We start from the raw sequence: 19,682 nt of genomic DNA on the forward strand, positions 1-19,682 counted from the left end.
GGCGCCGCGGGGAGCGGGAGGCCGAGTCTGGCCACAGCGCCACCTATCGCCGCGGAGGAGAGGTCGGCGCTGCCGATCGCCCGCGGTTTCCAGGAGTCGCCTGGGAGATTCCAGTCCTTTACCACTCACTCACCCAGAGCACTGCTCGCCAAGGCAGCGCATCTCCATTTGGCTTTGGATTGCTTTGCTCTCTTTTATTTCTGCTGTGCTGAAATACTCATTCTTGGGTATATAAAGACTATCCCAACGCTCGTGTGGAAGTGTTGGGGATAAAGTGGTGATCAGGACAGATGTGGTCCCTCAGAGTCCATCAGGTGGTGAGGGAGAAGACAGTACTGTTATAGATGGTGTTAATGAAACCGCCCTTTAAGTTCAGTTCCATTCACCCCATCACTCGCGCATTCGTTTCACACTAATTTTTGAACATCTACTTTGTGTAATTCACTAGCTAGGTGACTGGAAGCTGGATTTGGGGCAGGACACAAAGATGATTAAGACACAATCCCTACCTTCACGGGGACTGTTTAAAATGTAGTAGGGAATATAAACATACACAGGGCTATCTTTACTGCACAGCATGTCATAATATTGTCAGCACATTACTGAAACTTCAAGGGAGGTGATGGGCGCTCCAGAGAAGGAGTTATATTTTCTAAGTATTTATAGACCTGGATAAAGCTAGGCCCTTCTGGGCCCATCTCAGCACAGTGTCATTAGAAAGTAGTTGAAAAGTATTTTGGATCTTTTCTGGAATCTTGGAGAATGGCAAAATGGGCCCCCACTTAACTATATACAAGAAAACTCCTTAAAATCATCTTTCCCAATTTGTCTCCCTCCCTCCATTTCTCACAGTGCATTGCACACCAGATGTTCCCAACTCCCATTTTCTCTCTTAAAACTTCCCCAAATTCTCTCAAATGCAGCTGTTAGTGGTTTTACTCCACACTAAACATTCATTCCCCAGAGTAACCCACTTTGCTTTTTACTTTAAATTAGACCTCCCCAGTTCTTCATTTCTTGTCTTCTCCCATGACTTAAGCTGGGGAACTCTCTGACCAAAGACAAACTTCTCCGTGTGCACAAGAAAATCTGTGATTTTTTCATGGCTCAGTTATAGTGTTTTAAATATTCCAGGCACTTTACAGATATTATTTTCAACTCTTCAATGTAAGCTTTATAATATCTGTAGGAGAATATAGTCTTTTTCCTCTTGAGCTCTTTCTTACCTTTCACTTACTTTGGCTGATTATACAGAATACAGAGATTTAAAAAATATATAACAATGCTATAAGTCAGCAGAAGGGTTAGTGTTTTCTTTAGATGTCTCCCCTCTGGCAATGTACATAACTTCTCCCAGATGAAGCATGGATCCCATGGGAGGACAGAGAAATAGGAAAATGACTAGGAGCATGTAGAGATAATGAAGAAGAATGCTACTCACCTGAGTGGACTCCATAAGGGCTGGATCATGTCTAGCCTTCTCAGAACATAATTCATAATAGTAACTCGACAAGAAGACTAAAGAAATGCTATCTCTACACATACTCTACACACGTGTGAACACAATTGCCTTCTAGCTGTGGATGTACATTCCCTTCCAAATGTCCTGGGCATAACCCAGTGATTACATTCCATTTTTCGGATGAGGAAAACTGAGGCTAAGAGAAGCTAAGTAATTTGCCCCAGGTCCCATAGCTAGAAAGTGGAGAAGCTAGAGAGTCAAACACAGGTGTGACAAACTTAAAAGCATGTGCCTTCCTTACAACATCACACTACCTTTGGAGGAGTGAAGGAGAATTGAGAAGTGGCATTACAGGTGAATTGTAAAGGTGGGCTGACTGCCTACAGAGGAGCTGAGACGGAAGGACATTCAGAACAGAGAACAGCCTGAGTAAAAGGAAAGGCGATGCAGTCAGATGTGGCAGCATAGATCACATGTGGTAGCGGGAAAGCAAGGCTGTAAAGGTATATCAGAGCTGGTGGCCGAGGGCCTTGAAGGCTAAGGGAAGTTTATTTTATTCTGCAGGCAAAGCTTTCTGAACAAGCAAGTAACATGATCATTGATAAAAGGCAAAGCTTTAAATAGTGCCAATAATAATAATAATAATAATAATAATTCACTGGGAGAGGGATTTTCAACTTGAAGAGCATTAAAAATTTTTAACTCAATGCCATCTTTAACATTAAGTATACTTAGAATTTGGATCTGTACCTAAATTTAATACTATAGTTGAATTTCATATACTTTTCATTATTGTTGTGTAAGTATTTAAAATTTTCAACAATAGAGAAAGACACAGAAACCCAATCCATAACCCAAATGACTGTTCTTTGGATGCGCATACCCCTAGACTGGAGATGGAAGCATAGTGCTTTCATTGATCATCCAATTATATTAACCAAGAGAGCAAAAGACAGAAGACAAGTTAACTATCCATCACAAGGGAACTGGTTAAATAAAGCAATGTATAACCATGAAATGGCAAACTACCAAGGCATTTAGAAAGTGATGTACAGCTGTGTTGATATGGAAAAATGACCACTATACACTATTAAGAGAAGGAATTATAGACTACTTACAGAATGTGAGAGAATATGTGCATTTAACAGGAAGATACATTGGGTGAACTGATATTCAACAATTTCTAACCTATAAGAATGGCAATTTCATATGCTTCAACTTATATGTGTGTTTGTGTATGCATATATGCCTGAATATGAAAATTTCTGAAAAGTTTACATAATAAACTGTTAACAGTGGTTGCTTCATAACAGTATTAGTGGGTTGAAGGAGCACAGGAATTTTTATTTTTCACTATATTCCCTTCTTTTCTGAATTATTTTATTAAAGACTTCTCAGGTAATCAACTCCCCTTTCTCTGATTCCACACTCAACATGTAACCTCTGGATGTAATTTTGCCTTCATAGAAAGGAAACAATGACAGTATACATGATTATCTTATGCCCTTGATGGGTATATTTCTCACTGTAAAAGATATAAAGAGGATTTTTTAAAACCAGAATTTGAATCTTGAAAACCAAGTAGCCATTCACTTTAATCAGTACTATCAAAGGGCTGTGGAAGTTACCAAGTAAAATGACTCAGAGAGGAAAATTCCTGATATTCATGAGAACTGCAACTGAATCAACATGTTAGTTGCACTATAATTTTCCTCTTGTTTCATCCCTATTGAGGTCACTCAGAAACTATAAAAGTTTTTGGCCAACTGTTTCAGGATGGGTTTTTGATAGCATTGAAAGAGAATGCCTTTAATTAAAAAACAAAAAACCAAAAACTCACAGCTCTAATGAAGTATATTTTACATATAATAAAATTTACCAGTTTAAAATGTACAGTTTGATGAATTTTGACAAATGTATACAATTATGTAACCATCAGTACAATTCAGATATAGAACATTTTCATTTCTTTAAAAAGTTCCCTTGTGTCTCTTTGTAGTTAATCCCTCTCCTTGTCCCCCAGCCCCTGGAAAGCACTGATTTGTTTTCTGTGACTATGGTTTTGCTTTTCCTAGAATTTCATATAAATGGAATCAAACAGGAGGTAGCCTTTTGTGTCTGAATTCTTTCCTTATAATCTTTTTGAGATTTACCCATGTCGTACATATCAAAAGTTGCTCCTATTAATTGCTTAGTAAGTAGTCCATTGTATTTATAAATCACAATTTGCTTATTCATCGACCTTTTGACAGACATTTGGATTGTTTTGTTTTTGTCTATTATGAAATAAAGCTACTCTGAACTTTCATATATGTGTTTGTGTGCACATTTTGTTTCTTTAAATACCTAGAATATATTTACATTGAATTAAATTTTAAGCATATGTTTAACTTCCGAATTCTTTGCAAAGTGGCTGTATCATTTTGCATTAGTGAGATTAATGGTGAGAGTTTCAGTTGTTCCACATGGTTACTAAAACTTGATGTTGTCAAATTTAAAACTTTTAGCCATTCTAGTAGATGTTTAGTGATATCTCATTGTGGTTTTAATTTACATTTCCCTAAGACTAATACAGTTGTTCATCTTTCCAGGTTCTTATTTTCTTTTTTTACCTTCTTTAGTGAAATGTCATTTCAAATCTTTTACCCATTTAAAAAGAGTGGACTACTTGTCTGAATACCAATCCTTTGCCAGAATATGTTTTGCGATCTTTCCAATCTGTGGTTTACCTTTTCACTTTCCTAAGTATGTCTTTCAAAGGGCCAGTTTTAAATTTTGATGAAGTGCCATTGACTGATATTTTATATTTGTGTCTTATCTAAGGAATTTTATTCTAACTCAAAGCGACAAAGCTTTCATCTTATGTTTTCTTCTTATAATGTGAGATGAGAGAAAAATGTTCATTTTTTTCCCCATATGAATATCTAATTCCTCCAGAACCATTTGTGGATTGTTCTTTCCCCCATTTAATTAATGTATTATTTTGCCAGGGCCACAGACTAACTCGAAGCAATAGAAATGTATTCTTTCATAGTTTTGAAGGCTAGAAGTCCAAGATCAAGGTGTCAACAGAGCCACAATTTCCATCAAGGTTCTAGGGAAGAACTACCGCTTGCTTCTTTTGACTTCTGGTGGCCCCAGGCATTCTTTGACTTGTTGAACGATGAGTTTTCAGTGACCAGATGACTTAAATCAAACTGCCAACACATGAAAATAGATGCATGTGCAATACTGCTCATGGAAGCATTTTTTCATATAGTGAAAACTGGGGGTAGGATAGGGAGAAATATCTATCAATAGAGGATAGACTAAGTAAATTATAGTACATTTATACAATGACATGCTATACAGCCCTAACAGATGGTGACGTAGATTCGTATTTATTAAAATGTCAAGTTACCCAGGACATTATGTCAAGTAACAAACAAATAATCACCAAAGCAGAACTTATTGCGTGGGGTGCATAGCCCATCTCCATGGTGTAAAAGTATATTCATATATCTTGCATGTGTCTATGTAAAACTAGGTTTTTAGAAACTATCAAAATGTTAGCAGTAATTTTATCTACATGGTGAGATTTCAATAATATTTTTCTTTGTAGTTTTTGTATTCTTTATGTATTTTTTGGTGAGAATGTAATCATTTTGACAGTTACATATAAGTTGTTTGGCCCCTGCAAACTCACTCACTTCTACTGCTCCAAACCTCTAGACCCTAGAGCATGCAGTCATATTTCCCCCTTTGGTGTTATATGCTATCTTATTTCAGAATTGTTTGTAATTGACCACAGCATTTACTTTTCATCTGAAGATGACTTGATGAAATAAGATACAGTTTGTATGGCATGTCTCAGAATGCCTGGCATTGGTAGTATTTTCAGAATGTCAATTGCCTCCCTTCTCTTGAGCATGGCATTTTTGCTACACTGTATCACAATGAAACCCATCACTGGTCTATTATCAATCATCACTGTTGAACCAGTGCCTCTTGGCACTTCTGCCTATCAGATGTTCTTTGAAAGTTGAGGCCAATAGTAGCTGTTCAGTGAACATGAGTAAATTTGACTTTATTTTCCAATTTTCTGAATACATTGTCAGAATGTGTGTCATTTTCCATTGAGGAATCCTGGAGGCCACAAGAAGTACAGTATTCAGAACAATGAGCCCCATTCCAAGTGCTAACGTCTCCTCTTGGCTGATCTAGTGCTTCTCGGAATTGTCCACAGGAGAGTGAATTGTATCAAGGTGGATCTGGTGCTGCAGTCTTATTAAAATCATAAAATATCTTTGAAGTTGTCTATATTATTTAAAAAATTTGAATTTTGCATTCTGTTCCACATCTTTTCATGTATTTTAAAAATAGCATCTTTCTTTGATAAAAAACATTTTTCTCTTTTAAGTAAAATTGACGTCAAGGAAGGTAGACCTTGTTTATTTAGCTTTGTATTCTCCCTTGTAGACCCCAGGTTTCTGGGAACCCCAATCTGAAAAGCAAAAGCTCTACTATTTCTGTTCTTTAATTAAAAAAAAATTTAGTTGATATTCAATATTGTATTAGTTTCAGGTGTTACTATTTTTGTTCTTATCTACACTTTTCAATAGCTGGAAATTACAATGCAGAGCAGGGGCCCCAAGGTGTGTGTTGATAGGGTGGAGGAAGCTGTAACAAGTCTTTTGCTGCAATCAATAGAAATTTACTTGAGCTACATAAATTTTTTAAAATGACAAGTTACCCAGGACATTATGTCAAGTAACAAACAAATAATCACCAAAGCAGAACTTATTGCGTGGGGTGCACAGCCCATCTCCATGCTATAAAAGTATATTCATATATTTTGCATTTATCTATGTAAAACTAGGTATTTAGAAATTATCAAAATGTTAGTAGTGATTTTATCTATATGGTGGGGTTTCAGTAATTTTTTTCTACATAAAAAAAAAAAAAGCTGAAGGCAGACTTCATAATGAGGATTAGGGATGTTTCAGAGTCCAGGGAACAGGAATCAGGAGGTTGTCTAGATTCAATCTCTGCACATTTCCTCTCTCCACAGATTGGCTCCCTACGATCTTCTGCACACATGAAGAGAAATGTGGTCACCTTTAACCCTGAATTTATAGGTAGCAGTACCAGATGTGTAACACATTGATACATAGCCAGTCTCTTGGTCTCACATCCCATGGGATCTCTGATTGCTCTATCTGTTGTTTAGGAAAATGGCATTTGCAGAACAAATATGGCCTCCTGGGGCCCATCCCACCATGAGGAGTTCTTGTCTAAACATGGTATAAATTGGGCTGATACTGTGAAGGGCAAAATCAGTGGCGAAGGCATACTGGGCTCTTAATGGAATGAAGTTCTAAGTGAGTAAGGCAGAGATAACTAGAGGTAACTAACTGAATCTTTTCTACACTGCTTTGAAGAAAATGATCCAGTCAAACTTGGTTATAGGTGCCCGTGGTTTGTAAACATGTTTTACTATGCCTGGCCTTTTAATAAATTACACATTTTCAATTTCTTAATAAAGATCAAATTCTTGACTCCCTGTATTATTCCTCCTCAAAATTTTATGTAGGTTTTTTCAAATTTAGATTCAATATAGGGTCTGTTAAAAAAATTAAGGCAAGTCCTAAAGAGAACTCCAAGGAAATTTTGGGGGACAAATTTAAAAATATTTGATACTGTACACAAAGAAGGGGGCACATGTATCAGACGGCAACTACGGTCCCACTTTTGGTTTGTTGTGGAACATCTCAGGACCTGCTCGGTCTGTCACTCTGTATCTGCTACGTAAGTGGCCGAGCCAAAATTGGCAGGCATTAAAAGAAATCACATCTCTCTTTAAAATCCTTCAGTATTTCCAAACTCCTTTGTATGGTATATTAAGCTCTTCATTATGTTATCTCCTGACTCCTTCACATCCCATCTCTCTTATTGTTTTTAAACATTAAGTCACGACTTATTAGTGGGGTTGTGCAATCAATTCAGTGGGTTACCAACAGTATTTCAAAGTGGAGGATACTAAACTAGTAGAGAACATGTGTGGGGCACATAGCATCGTTCTGTGAAATGTTAAGTTTCTGATATATGTATATGTGTGTCCATTTGTGTATGTGTACCAGATCTTGCTGTTAGATTACATTTCTTTCTATAGGTTATGATCCAGATGTTTCAAAGCCACTGCTCCAGGTGTGGACTCCCCAAACTTCCTGCCTACTCTTTCAGAATGGCATGCTTCTGCACGCACAAAGTATTTTTCCTTGCATGACTGGCAAACATTGACTTTTGTTTTTGAGTCCACTCGGTCATTATTTCCGATGTGAAATCTTTGCTCAGTTCCAGGTTATTAGCAATTGGTTACACAAACCTTTTTCACAGGTTCAGTCTATAAGCTTTGGGAAGGACTGTCCATGCTTTACTCATTTTGGGGTCTTAGATGGTCAGCACAGTCAACTCTTAAGAGATCTGTTACTGAAGCTCTAAGCTCAATGAGCTGCTATTTACTTTTTAAAAACAATCGAAGCCTGGAAAAGAGTCTCTTTAAAGGAAAGTTTAAAATATATGCTGCTAAAACTTGTTATGTTATTATGTATTACTGTACTCACTGTAAAAAGAAAAACAGCTAGGATAAATATTCATCTCCAAGAAAGCAGTTTAAAATTGATGTTTTTATTACTTTTATTTGCTACCAATATCTTTATTGTAAGAAATACAAAAGGCATGACAAATACACAAACCATGTTCTCTTTTTGCTTCAATTTAGCTTGTGCATAAGTGAAAACAATGAACTGGACAGTGACATTTCAACACCAATTCTCAAAAAATATTAAATTCCATTATTTGATAATAAATACCTAAATTTGCATTCTAGCACCCAGTAAGACATCCAGTTTCCAAAGGATTATTGATCTGTAACCCTCTGACTTTTCTGACACGGTATCTTTGCCATTGCAGCAGTCACTATTGGCAGTTCTCCCTCTCCAAGTGCATCTCAGAGTAAGGCGCATGCTAGAATGGCTACCTCTGACCTTGGAAAACCTTGGCTACTTGGCATCACTTGAGCTACTTTTAAAAATAGACTGCTAGTGATGGGGTATTTAATATATGGTTTTGTGGCCATTGGATTACACATTTTACATTCACAAACACCAACTTTTCTATTTTCTTCTTTAGATGAGAAGAGTGTAGATCAACTGACCTGTATTTTCATCTACCTACAGGGAAGGAAGCAAGACCATTCAGCTGAGGGCCTACCATGATGATAACTTTACAGATAAGCTTTCTTTCCTTCTGCTGTTTTGGCCTCGGGAGGGCTTTCTGTATGGAATGGAGGAGGGATGGCCTGTAGAGTGAGGCAGCCCTCCCCATTCTGTTCCTGTCTACACACAAGGCCAAGGCCGTTTTTCTTTGAGGGCTAAATGACCGGGTTATGTAGGAAGGTTTCTACTTTCAGAGAGCTGCCCTGCACCCACACTTGGGGAGAGCACAAGGTGTATGTACTCTGTGAGGAAGGATACCCAGGTAAACCTGACAGACCAGTGTGGTAACTCTTAATCTTGTGTACAAAGAAAAGAGCACAAGCAATATTTAACATCAAACCATCTGCCAACATTCTTGTAAGACTGTGTTCCAGGCAATGAATTTCCACACTGCTTCTTTGACCTGATGAACCCAAAGCACCAAAACAGAGCATTACATAGCAGTATGAGCAAACGGAATGAGAGTAATTTTGCACCTTTAAGGAACATGCACCCTTATAAGTCTGCACCCTGATATTAAAACAGTGGAATGAGTTTCAAGTATGAAGAAATACAGTAAAAGTATAGCCTGTAAATGGATAGGAAACAGCAGCCTGGAATGTGGTTTATATTCTTCATTAGTTTTTCTCTTTGAACCACAGCCAAAACTGAATGCTCTGTAGAATGACTTGGTTTAAAAATCAAGATATATACAAAATGCTAGAGGGTATTTGTGAATGGTCTCATTAGCACACTCTGTGCCCAGCACCAGGAAACCTTCTCTTGATGACTGTGGCCAGCCTAAGGTAAAGAAAGGATGGTGGCCAAGCCTGAGCAGGCACACCTGTGTGATGCCTAAAGCGTCTCTCACCATGTCCCTGAAACCCAAAGAGCAGCCAAGGAGGATTGAGAGCATCACATGGGCTGGCCAGGATAGGGGCAGGGAGTACTTCTGAGGGAGGAAGGGATGCAGGAGGTGGGCTAGTATTGGTTACCTTGGGCTGGTTCACACAGTCTAGATTAGTATCTGACATGCACATGCACAATCTTTACAGCTCCAGAACTGTGTGATTTCAAACACGGAAACCAATAAATCAAATGTCTGAATTAAGATTTTTTTCTACTTTTAGAATATTTTCTATTATAAGTCAAAAAACAAAAATAAAAACAAAAACAAACAAGCTCACTGGGTGTGACAACCTGCTGAAACCTGGAAGAAAGTTTTAACTAGGCCCTACGGGAATGTAGAAACACAAATACATTTTATAAATCTCAGAAATGATATTCCTGTAAGACCTTCGCGTTCTAACCTGTACTCTACGGGAACTGCTATTGTGCTTTTCTTAACACATACGGCTCTTCTATACCAAACACTTGCTGTTTAATCTTCAAATCAAAACTAAAGTACCAGAAATGCAACAAGGTTTTGAGGTGGCTGGGAACTGTTGGTTGTTAAAGTCCCACCGTTGACTACTGTACATGCCATCCTTGTTTTATTACCAGACTGGATTGCTTCTGCACAAAACCAAGTTGCCTGAAGCATGGCAACTTGGATTTCTCCACTTGATACGTTCTAGAAGCCTCGAGGCACAAGCTGACAGTTCTGCTTCTACAGAAAACTTTCACACTACTCTCATTTCCACAGCATTATCTGTTCCCTCTACTGCACATGACACCGATGAGGGCGCTAGACCCAAGGGGGAAGCTTCTTCTCAAGGCCAGACAAGAGGCACTGCCCAGACACCTGTCTCTGTCTGGTATCTACTCCAATGGCTACCTGGTAGAGTTCCTAAATTAAGGCAGTATCTGATGCTTTTCTCTCTGTAGTTTTTATTTTTGCTGTATTTTCACACTATACTATATGCATACTTGGCAAAAGAACAACTATAAAGTCCTTTGCTTTAATTCCTTTATATAATGATAAAACACCTAGATACAAAACACTATATCTATAGACTTAAATTCTACTATTATGTTAAAATGCATGCAGCTTAGTTGGGGGCTTAGCTCCATCAAGACCGTGGTAATGAACGTTAAATGCATATCTTATTATGGCCTGCCTTTAGTTGCACTTTCACAGGACTAGTGTGATACAGAAATAAATAATATAAATGAATAATAATAGAAATAATTTATGCAAATGTAGAACAACTTGAAATACAAATTCCCCATCTTAAGTGCTGACCCTAGGGGTAGTTGATGCTATTCACTCCATGTACTAACTAATATATTCATTACTTGTTGTAGCAAAATAAATGAATGCAAAGTAAGTGAGGAACTATAATAGTCACATGTACATTGTTTCAAACACAGGTCCCAAATGAGAAGACATACAATGCACTTGGTGAGTTCAAGAAATGAATTATTGCTGGGATCTATTTTCATTATTCAGAGACTTCGAGATCAGTTTCAGAGTCGCTGGTGCTCACAGAACTATTGCTAGCTAATACATATTACTGCATTTCATAAAACTTAAAATTAGAAACTTTCAAGTGAGGGTACAAAGGGAGTCTTCAGGACTGTAACCTAAGCAATGGAATCTGGCTAGAAACCACAGAGAGTTAGAAATTAAACAACTGTGTGGCTCTCTGCTTGCTGATTAGTACTACAGTCATAGTTCTTGGTAGCAATGTGTATGGTTATGTGCTCCCTTTAAGAAAACCTACATTTGACAATCCAAATGCTTAAAATAGAGAAGGGCCGATTATCTGCTCGACAAAACGGTTCACACAAAAGTTCCTCTAAACAGGAAAGTCTCCTACTACATGAGATAATTTACCTTTAAAGTAATTAATTTGTCAAGTAATGACAAAGTAAAAAGAGAAATAAAAAAAATTAGGAACAAAAGAGTTAGGAGCTTTTGCCAACTGAAGATGATGCAGAAAATAAACATTTTCAAAACAAAACTTTTTTTCCAGGCATATCTTTTGCCATCATATATGAAGAATGATTGAAAATAAAAAAATAAAAAATCTTTCCTGTAATTATACATCTTCTCTTAAAACAAAACAAAATATAACTGAGCTTAGAGCTTGAGAGATGCCTGATAGCTTCATACAGAGCAGCATCTCTTTATACCCGAACTTTAACTTTCGGAAAATTGTGTTGTACTTGTTTACGCACAGAAGACACCCGTTTGCTTATAGGGACATTCTACTTCCTAAGATTGCAGAACAGATGCCTCTGAGACAGTAGCAGCAGGGCACTCGGAGATTATTGCTGGGTCTGTATACATTTTCAGCACTAACAGGTGAGCGGCGGGCGGGTTCCAGCCAGCTCCGCCTACTGCCACTCTATTGCCAAAGGGCTGGGGTGACCGTGCAGGGCACCGGGAAGGTTTTCAGACAGGAGTGACATTTTAAAGATAAGCAATAGAATTCAGACTGGCCCAACTGATAACAAACTGGAGATTTGAATTCGGCCTTAAATTTTAAACTACTTCAGTGGAATTGTAAGCAGAGGGATGAGGCCAATGATTTCTCAGTTTCTGAGGCCCTAATGTGTGCGGTATTTCGATTCAGTATGAATTACTGAGACTTGTCTGCTGGCTACTCTTAGAAAAGTTAAGCAGGAGCTATCGAATTTCTGCCACTCAGAATGAATAAACAGCTTTCTTTTATGCTGTGCTCAAGAAATTCTGAAAAATATTATAATTTCCTTCTTCCTAAATTCCAGTGATGCTATTGAAGAAGGTAGCTTCTAAAATTAACTAAAATCACTTGGGGGTAAATGGATCTCTTGGTAGACCTGTGAATTAAAATATAAGAGCATATGGATATCTCTATTAATAGCTACAAAAAAGTTGCCAAAAAACTTCGTGAATGGAGAAAGACTTGTGTAGATATACCCCTAAATTATTATGCTCATGTTTAGACAAAATTTAAAAAAATTAGAATTTCTTTGAATTTACACTTATGGTTATACAAATGTAAAAGTTACAAGGTATTTTAGTATTTCATGGCTGTTTCAGCATAGCCAATTCTTTCGAAAACATAGTTCTGCTATTTATTTAATAACATGAATTACTTATTTTGTTCATCTGCTTTTTAAATTAGGATTAAAAATTTAATCAATGTCTAATGGCCGCAAAGGTAGGGAATGTGAAAGCAGCGAATGAGGTTTGGTTTTGTGGCTGGGGCCCTGGAGGAGTTTTACACTCCCAACAAAACTGTCCTGTTCACAGATGGGTGCTGCCTTTATAGTAATAAGCCTATCCGTCTTTGAAACTTCTACACCTAGAAAAGTGAGGTAATTAAGTACCTCAAAAAATGTTTAAGTCAATGAATGACTAGGCTTTCTTTATGCACTTAAATGACCAAAATGAGTGTACTATCCATCTTCAAGAACAATTTACTTGCAATTGTTCAGAATCTAGTAACAACTAAAATAAGTTATAGAACATTATGAAGACTATTAACCACCCTGAAAAACAACTGTTAGGCAAGAGTTAAGAATGTGCAGAAAAATAAAGTTAGGAGTCTTCAGAAATACCTCTTTAGCCTTGCTCAGATTTTCCCCTCCCTGAAAGTGCCACCTTGTGGCACATACTGGAATAAAACAAGAAGGCCCATCACTTGGGACAGTGTGAATTTTGGAACAGACAATTACACCTCATTTTCCTACCATATAAACTTCCAACTGCTGTAACAGAATTTAAGGAGGTGCTTGAAACAGCCTGTATTTATTTTCCAGTGAATCTCATTTTCTTCTTGAAGGCCAGAGTACCAGTATCAAGGAAACATAAATATGCTGATGGGAGTCCATTCCTTTATCTTAACTCCCTGGGACTGCTGAGAAATAGAAAACATTTTGAAAAGCCCATTCGTACTTCATTATAAAAACTAACAAATAACTAATTGAAGAAAAACATTTAAAAAGCAGAACGTTCCTCTTTCTGTTGTTTACAAAGGTCAGAAGATAGAAAAGGCCAGAAGAATATTTTTGGTTTATTTTCTGAGAAAGTACAAGTTAGAAATGCTTGAGATATAGGTGTGTAACAAAACTAGGTTGGAAATTGATGAGAAATGAAAGTGTTATTTTCTTATGCTTTTGAGGAAAACACCATTACTAATTATCTGAGGACTTCCATTGCTTGACTGGTGTTTGGTAGCCTCAAGAATTTTTTCCCCGATGGAGGAGGAATATGCAACTGTCTTCTTAGTCGTATACTTGAATGTACTGACTGCACATGCACATGACAAATGGTTTGGGTTTCACGATTTTTCAAAAATCCAGGCGGCATAGGAAACACATGTGTTTTTAAAATTCACTTTTTTTTTTTTAAAACAATATTCTTAGGCTTGCATAACAAGTGTAGCTTTATGTGGCTGTTTCTTCCCACGAAACGAGGAAGGAATATAGATGGTTTCGTTTGCTCAGCTCAACTTTTGAAATGGTAACTGTTTGGAATAGCTTTTCCATTAAAATTTGTTTTTAAACCTATCGAGTTCGTAGTTGCCAGATGAGTTCAATATAAATTCTTATAATATATTTATTAATAAAATATATATCCCTCGAAACATATTTAACTTTGAAATGATCATTCTTTGAATACCTTCATTGTCTCTAGAATTTCCTCTATCCATTGCCAACTGTTTTATGATTTTTAAAGATTTAGAAATAGTATAAAAGTTTTTAAAATAAAGTACATTATTTTTGTGTCAACATGTTTAAACATGCATTCTTTTGAAGTCCATCAATATCTAAGAATTTATATTTCAACATTTTCTTTCTAAAGGAAATATTTTATAGTTTCTATATTAACAAAATGAAGTAATTATAAGGGCTTATTAACTTTTAACATTATTCTTTCCTAGACTCAACTATGCAACAAAAGTCTGCTTTTCGAAAATGTAAGACACTCTTATGTACTTATCATAAAAATAGACAAGTTGTCACTTGAAGTAGTTCTTTGGAAAGAAGAATTTTAATATGTTTATGATTTTAGGAATTTTACATGATTTAATTTCCATAACGGAATGAAAATTGCCATTATTGACTTTTATAGGCATTACTTTTGAGAGAAGCTGCTATAGTTAGCTAAAAGCTCAATTTAAATATATAATTTAAGATTCAAAATGTGTACAATTTAAGTTTTTTTCTCATCATTATGGGTAGTACCACATTCTGGAGTCAAACTCTACTCTATTTAAAATATTAACATTATGTATATTCTGAAATTTTCATTTTAAAACTAAAAGGCTGAGATTCTATTCTTAGGTGAATATTTTGAACTAATTTTAGTAGGTCACCTGGGGCTAAATGAAGAATCTTCCATTCATAATGTGTGTTTCCTGAGAGAAAATTGTGAGAATACAGGGGGCTGAAATGGCCTGGAGCTTTCTTCCAAAACAGGTTCTTTGCTCCTTGAGTTCCCATTCCCTTCAAGGGAGAGACAAAGTGGGAGGCTCCACTGCACTGGATTCTTACAAGCTCTTAGGAATTGTGTTTTTAAGATTACAGGGTGTGATCCTTATTACTCTTTGCCACACTCTAGCTGTGATGCCTAAATAGACAGGTTTTTCTTTTACTCTTTTAAAATGTATATTGTCACGAACTCCACCCTGCTCAACTATTCCCACAATTCCTGGGCTGCTAGTATGTAATATCATATAGAAACTACCAGGCACATTCTTGGATCAGTCCTAGAAAGAAATTCAAATGGGATTTCAAATCCGTCACATTTTCACTGCTTGCCTCAGTATAACTCTGAGGGCAGCATGAGCTTTTCAGCAAACCACTGCCTAGCTTTTGAAACCATGTGTCACAAAAGAATAAGCCGAATTTGGTAAGTTTGTATTCTGCTATGTGTTTCAAACTGCCCTAATGGCAAGGGTGCTTATATGCGATCTGGATTTCGGAAGCGGTGAGCCCGGATGTAAATGACATAAAACAAGAGAGTAATCACTCAGGTGCAACAACCACACTGGTAGAAGAGCCGAGAACAGACTCTTAACAAGTTCAGAGAGGCTGAGATGCTCTCACATTCTGTCTCTCAGAGGATAATTTGCCAATTATCTGATGCCAAAATGTTTATGCCTTTTCTTTATAAACACTACTAAGAAATGAACCAAAAAGTATATGGTAGAAATAAAAGTTGAGCTCTTATTTAAAATTCTAAAATGTGCTTAAAAATTCCAATTTAGAAATGCATTTTTCTTGAGGAAACGTGAAAACTTTTGCAAGAGCAAAAACTCAAATTATGTTAACTCTAACTCTGGACATTAACTGAAAAGCTCATGATGAATCACTGCAGCAAGTTTTAAAATTCAATTTCTAGGCCTCAGCAAAGATGTCTTTGTATTTTGACCCCAGTGAACGGAAAGGCAGAACTTACTTTTCCAGGGGGAGACTTGCAAGTATGCTTTGCCCTAAATGCTCCGGATTCATTATATCTCAAGCATGTACAGTGATGACAAAACATGATCAATGCTGTCACAATGATGACAAGGGTAAAACATTCTTATGGCCCATCTTCTCATTCCTATCTTGCTTTAGAAAAATTTTCCTGCTTTTCAAGTTGAAATAGAACAATGCTAAACAATATATGTGTTAAAAGTAAATGGTTCTTGACCCAAGAAAGCTCTCAAGGAGAAAACTCCTAATTTTTCTTTTGTTCAAGATAGTCATATACAATATTAAGCTGTGAAGAATTCTGTAAGGCTTGATTATACATAAGCATCATCTGGAATATTTTCCACCGAGTGAAACAATGTCTATTCTTTGAAAACTCTACTTTAAACATGTTCTAACTGTTGCATGCACTCAAAACATGCGTCAGAAAGCAAAAGTAGCTAAAAGTCTCAAAACATACTTAATCTCTATGTCTTCTGGTTATTAGAGCCAACTGAGCACTACTCACATATAAGGCAGAGATGGTATGAAATATAAAGTACTATAGAGTAAATGGCAAGAGAAAAAGTAAAGCTGTCACAATGCCCAGGTCAGGCTGGCTCTGCAGAGAGCAAGAGTATGCACAAGGCACTAGAAATGAGCACAGCCTGGAGGATGGAGAAAAGATTGTTTTATAGAGTAAATATTTATTTCTAAAAAAGAGTTAAAGATATTCCCTCAGATACTACACTGACAATATATTCAATAAAAATGTAAAATACTTAGTAAGTTTAAAGCAATCTATGTGCTAGTGATAGAGAAGAACCAGTCTTCTACTAATTGGCTAGGTAACGACAGTTAATGCTAGCTAGGAAGATTGCATTAGAGTGAGAACGTAGGGGATCCTGTTAGGATTGCGGAATTGGAGCCATAAACCATAATCTAAATCTAATTACCTATGAAATGTTCATTGAAAGAAAGTGCATGAGATTAGTATATGCAAGCTGTTATTAGTTATGTAATGATTGTAATATACATTAGAGGCACTGGGGGATAGATAAGATGGATACTTTGCAAACAAGGCAGTGCATGGTAGAAAAAGTACAGTATAATAGGTGGGGAAAACTTAAATGGCATTCCTGTCTCCAGTTAGGGAGAACTACTCTCCGAACCAAAACAGGAAAGTTTCTGACAAATCCCTAAAGTCAAAAACAAAATAACAGCAAAAAACAAAAAGGAAATAAATTTCAAACCAGGAAATAAAGGCTTTCTCTACTTTTTTTTTTTTTTTTGACAATTTTAAGTATTTGAGGTACACTCCCTAAATCTATAAGCAAGTAAGAAAGAGCTTATGGGGCATTTTTCAAAAGAAACAATAAAGCATATTATACAGGTTAAAACTGACTTAGAATGAGTAAATTCAGCTTTTTGAATAGTAAATAGTACGTGTGCTTTAAAAAAACAGGTCTTTCAAAAGATATTAGAATTTTTTTTTTTTTTTTTTTTTTTTTGCTGTGTTTAACAAGTGTACAGCTTTTGGTCAGAAAAGAAATTCTGAGGACATAAGTTCAACTTTCTAATTTGAAAGCCCATTCTGGTGAATCACCTTCAGATACCTGTTATTTATGGGTTGCTTTGAGTGTTTAAAATTCAATTATTCTTGTGTTTACAGAAAGTAACACTTTAAGAGATCAAGGATCACACACACATTCAAACATACGCTCGCTCAAAAGTACCAAATTAGGCTCCAGCAGCTGCAGAGAGATTACGTCATAACTCAGCTGTGCCTGGATTGCTCACTTTACACTGGCAGCATTCAAGGTTAGAAAAATGAAACGGCAGCACAATTGGTCAGCAGCTTCTCTTCTTCTGGAATTTTTCCAGGTTCTTGAAACAAACAGACAGACAGACAAACGAATGAACATAAAGCTGCAATCACTCTTGCATTGATTTCAGACAGTAAACTAGGAGGTTTCCTTGGGGAAGCAGAGCCCACCCAGAAGACGGCAGCGAGAAGGTCTCCAGCTAGTGATCCTCAACAGCTCTGCAGGGCTTACTCAGGGGGACCCATCAGCCACCAGTGGTGTTCTCTTGGTGATCAGCTCAAGGCAGCAGCTGGGACTTCAGGCTGTATTCATCTCCGAGCTGTTCTGGCTGGGTGGCAGGTGGGAATCCAGGTTCTCCTTGCACCTCTCCAGGTCATGGAAGTATGGGTGAGACAGGGCACTGTAGGCGGATATTCTTTTGGCTGGATTAAATGTCAAGCACTTCTGCGATAAAGAAAAAATAACTGACGTAAAACATATCCATTTAAATAATGTGTTCACATGGTTATACATTTCTTCACTGCCATGAATTATGTGTGTCTATAATGAACAAATACCTATTTCGAGGGACACTAAATAAAATGTAGACAGTAATTACCTTGATATATAAACTGCCCCTCAGAAAAAGACAACACCTTTTGGGTTGCCTGTTTACTGTTATCTATCCAGGATTTCTCTCCAACCCACCCCAAACCCTTTAAAAGATTTATTATTGTTGTTGTTGTTGTTGCTGTTGTTATTGCTGCACAATGCGTTTACTTTATTTAGGTAGATATTTTTCTAATGAGAGCAAACTTAGTGCTACAGTCAGAGACTTCACCCTAACTTTTTACCCTTACTTAAGGTTTGTCAATGAGCAAGGAACGCAGGGCCTTGCTCAGGTGTAAAGAGTAATTACTAACCTATTGTCCAAACCAAAACAGGAAACAGTTACTGACAAGTTTCTGAAACCAAAAACAAAACAAAATAACAACAAAAATCAAAAAGGAAATACATTTCAAGCCAGGAAATAAAGGCTTTCTCTACTGAGGGGAGGGCAAGTAAGTGCTAAAACCTCCATCATAACTATCCCAATCTAGTAGCACGGCATGCACCTGCCCAGGGCGGCCCCACCAAGGAAGGGATGCCTTTCTTCCCATCCACATCAAGGAGCCAGGTGGACCTGCAGTAGCTCTCAGGAGTCCATTAAATTCAGTTCAGACATGAAGGAGGGAAAGGTGAACCTCTGGAGCAGCAAGCTCCATTCCCAAACTATCGGACTCATGATCAGTTAGTCAAAACGTTCCCCTAATCTCAGTTCCATTTCCACTCCAACCTTACCTTCTATCCTTCCACCAACACCTCTGGGATGCCCAGCAGGTGGTAAGCATTAATTAACAATGAGTAGGACCCATCCATTGCCCCAGGAGTTCACACATAGCAGAGAAGCTCTACCAGCTTTTCCATCTTTGTGATGCAGTGTCCACTGAAGTGAGCTGGGTATCTGAAATGTCCGTGAATTTGAGTCTTCTATGTAATCTAAAGACTTACCATTATCATGGCTATGCAGACCACTTCCACTTAATCTGGGTTCCTGCTCTTAAGGTGCTCACAGTCCTAATCAGATCCTGACTGGACTAGAGACTCTGCTAATACTCTGTGGAATACTACAGACCTAGAAAAACACCTACAAATAGAAATTTCTACATATATTTGAGGCAAAGTTTCGGATCCCTGAAACCTCATTTATCCTGAGCTCTCTACCAGTCCATGGATGCTCGCCTCCTCATAGTGTCTTCTAAAAATCAAAGAGTGAAAGGGTAGGCAGAGAGGAAGGAACTTGTTAGT

At 37.2% G+C, this 19,682-nt stretch overlaps 1 protein-coding gene across 5 annotated transcripts in view; it reads right to left on the reverse strand.

Annotated features, from left to right (window-relative positions):
* Nucleotides 1–8,108: 8,108 nt before the first annotated feature.
* CDK6 (cyclin dependent kinase 6) overlaps nucleotides 8,109–19,682 on the reverse strand; it is a 210,151-nt gene continuing 198,577 nt past the window's right edge. For all 5 annotated transcript variants that reach the window (XM_016161287.2, XM_036230346.1, XM_016161288.2 and 2 more), the window contains one exon: nucleotides 8,109–18,299. In XM_016161287.2, the coding sequence (XP_016016773.1) occupies nucleotides 18,153–18,299 (147 nt within the window). In that variant the 3' untranslated portion in view covers nucleotides 8,109–18,152. The remainder of the gene's footprint in view (nucleotides 18,300–19,682) is intronic.

This window comes from Rousettus aegyptiacus, unplaced genomic scaffold (assembly GCF_014176215.1).
Source record: "Rousettus aegyptiacus isolate mRouAeg1 unplaced genomic scaffold, mRouAeg1.p scaffold_m13_p_13, whole genome shotgun sequence".
Taxonomy (NCBI): domain Eukaryota; kingdom Metazoa; phylum Chordata; class Mammalia; order Chiroptera; family Pteropodidae; genus Rousettus; species Rousettus aegyptiacus.